At 36.0% G+C, this 2416-nt stretch overlaps 1 protein-coding gene across 1 annotated transcript; it reads left to right on the top strand.

The window, feature by feature from the left end:
- The first annotated feature begins 335 nt into the window (after positions 1 to 335).
- On the top strand, positions 336 to 662 carry LOC131177522 (uncharacterized mitochondrial protein AtMg00240-like). Its single transcript, XM_058142538.1, has one exon. It carries the CDS (start codon positions 336 to 338, stop codon positions 660 to 662), a length of 327 nt encoding a protein of 108 aa, XP_057998521.1.
- Positions 663 to 2416: the final 1754 nt, after the last annotated feature.

Here is a 2416-nt window from a genome sequence, read left to right as displayed (position 1 = left end):
ACCAAAGCAATGTTGATCATTCCTTGTTTATAAAACACTATAGGCGTAAGATCACTTTGCTTATTGTCTATGTGGATGATATTGTGGTAACTGGTGATGATAGGGAAGAAATGATTCATCTAAAGGAACAACTAACATAGGAGTTTGAAATCAAAGATTTGGAAAGGCTAAAGTACTTTCTTGGAATAGAGGTTGCCATATCAGATAAAGGAATCTTTATTTCTCAAAGGAAGTACATACTAGATCTGTTGGAGGAAACAGGAATGCTAGGTTGTAAACCAGCAGAATCTCCCATTAAGACAAATCATAAATTGTAAGCTGGAGTTGGGGAATCCATGGATATTGGGAGATATCAGAGGTTGGTTAGCATACTAATTTACCTTTCGCATACCAGACCAGATATAGTATATGCAGCGGGTCTAGTGAGTCAGTATATGCATGATCCTCATGAACCTCATTTCGAGGCTATTTTCCGCATCTTGCGATACTTAAAATCTACACCTGGGAAAGTACTTCTTTCTCAAATCATGGCCATCTTTAGATTAAGGCCTTTACAGATGCAGATTAGGGTGGATCTCTTGATGATAGGAGATCGATATCTGGTTACTGTACTTTTGTTGGTGGTAATCTGGTCACTTGGAGAAGCAAGAAGCAAAATATGATAGCTAGATCCAGTGCAAAGGCTGAGTTTAGAGCAATGGCTCAAGGTATTTATAAACTATTGTGGTTACAAAAGTTGATAGAGGAATTAAAATTGCTGGAAACTAGTGGTTTGTCCCTGTTCTGTGATAACAAAGCTACCATCAGTATAGTTCACAATCCAGTTCAGCATGATCAGACCAAGCAAATAGAGATTGACAAACACTTCATAAAAGAAAAAGTTGTTAATGGTTCCTTAAGTATCTCTTACGTAGGGTCGAAAGACCAGTTAGCTGATGTGTTCACTAAGGGATTAAGTTGTAAGGGGTTTCATACCCTAGTTTGCAAGTTGGGCATGTGCAACTTACATGAACCAACTTGAGGGAGAGTGTTAGAATCCCCCAATTAGTGTAAATCCCTTAATCAGTGTAAATTAGTTGTAAATTAGAATATAATTAGGAATCATTGTATTTATTGGCTATTATTAGTTTCCTAGTTAGTCCTAGCCTTTGTATATAAATTAGAATGCTTGTAAATTATTTTAGTATGAAGAAATATAAAAGAAAAATTTCCAAATTCTCTGTTTTCTACAATGAATAATACATGTAAGGAAATAATGATTAACGAAAGATGTTAAAGTTGCCCATGTACGCCTAAACATCAGTGTATAGGTTGGATCGATTGGCATACCAATTAGGGACCATAGATACAGTACTGCCCATGGCTTTTGAGCCTACTTCATGAATGATCATTGATAGACAATGTATGTCTGATATGGTTGTTCTTCTGGCTTTACACCTGACAGCTGGCAACTATGCCTAATAGTTTTATTAGCTTTATGCCTTATAGATGTATACCTGATAGGCACATAGGGTGTCTAACTAGTATACTCCCGTGTATCTAGTCTTAACAGTTTGTTAGAGGTTACATTAAGCATTGAAATAAATCAAAGAAGTTAAATACTAAAAGAGGAGGAGAAAATATCCCAAGAAATAAATGTTCCAAATGTAACACCCCTAAGTTCGGTAGTGCGTTCTACTGCTCCGGTGACCAGTGTTGTCCGGATAGCTAGGATGCCTAGAACCGTACCTCAATATGAGTGAGGAGACATAAAATAATGAAATACAAGAAAAGAAAAACAAAGAAAAAATCATAGTAAAGTAATGTAACCGAGTAAGTGAGCCGGGAAACCTAGCGATGGGTGACCGCACCGGGAGGTCACGGCGTGGACCGTTGACCAACCCTGGACTGCGGGGAACCCTGGAAAATATTTTTTGGACATAAATAGACCCTTATTGAAGTATAAATATCATTAGAAAGATCAAAGAAAAATTAAATAATTAGTACAAAGAAAAGTGAGAAATCGAAAAACAGACAAAATACGGTGTTCAGAAAAATCGGAAAACCACGAACAGGGCATTATGGTCATTTGACATCCCGAATTGTCTTTTGACCTAAATGTCCATTAAAAATAAATAGTATTACACTTAGAAAATGAAATGAAAAATGAATTTGATGGTACCTAAAATAAATAGTGGAAATAATGGGTTAAATGTGGATTAATTGAAAGTTAACTTATAATATGTTTTAATTTTAGTTAGTGGACCACTATAGGATTAATTTATCATTGAAATATGGCTGATATGGTCCACTCACCATCTGAAATTCCATCTTCCTCAAAATTCTCTCAAATGGCCGAATTGAAGAAACCTTGAAACTCCATTGACGTTTTTCTTTGAGCTTCATTTCCTCTCTCCATTTCAACTCCATTCTCTTA

Source organism: Hevea brasiliensis, unplaced genomic scaffold (genome assembly GCF_030052815.1).
Source record: "Hevea brasiliensis isolate MT/VB/25A 57/8 unplaced genomic scaffold, ASM3005281v1 Scaf53, whole genome shotgun sequence".
NCBI lineage: Eukaryota > Viridiplantae > Streptophyta > Magnoliopsida > Malpighiales > Euphorbiaceae > Hevea > Hevea brasiliensis.
This window is presented reverse-complemented; position numbering and strand designations above follow the sequence as displayed.

Coding starts and splice junctions, on each gene's coding strand:
- LOC131177522 (XM_058142538.1), top strand. CDS start 336: ATGGATATTGGGAGATATCAGAGGTTGGTTAGCATACTAATTTACCTT.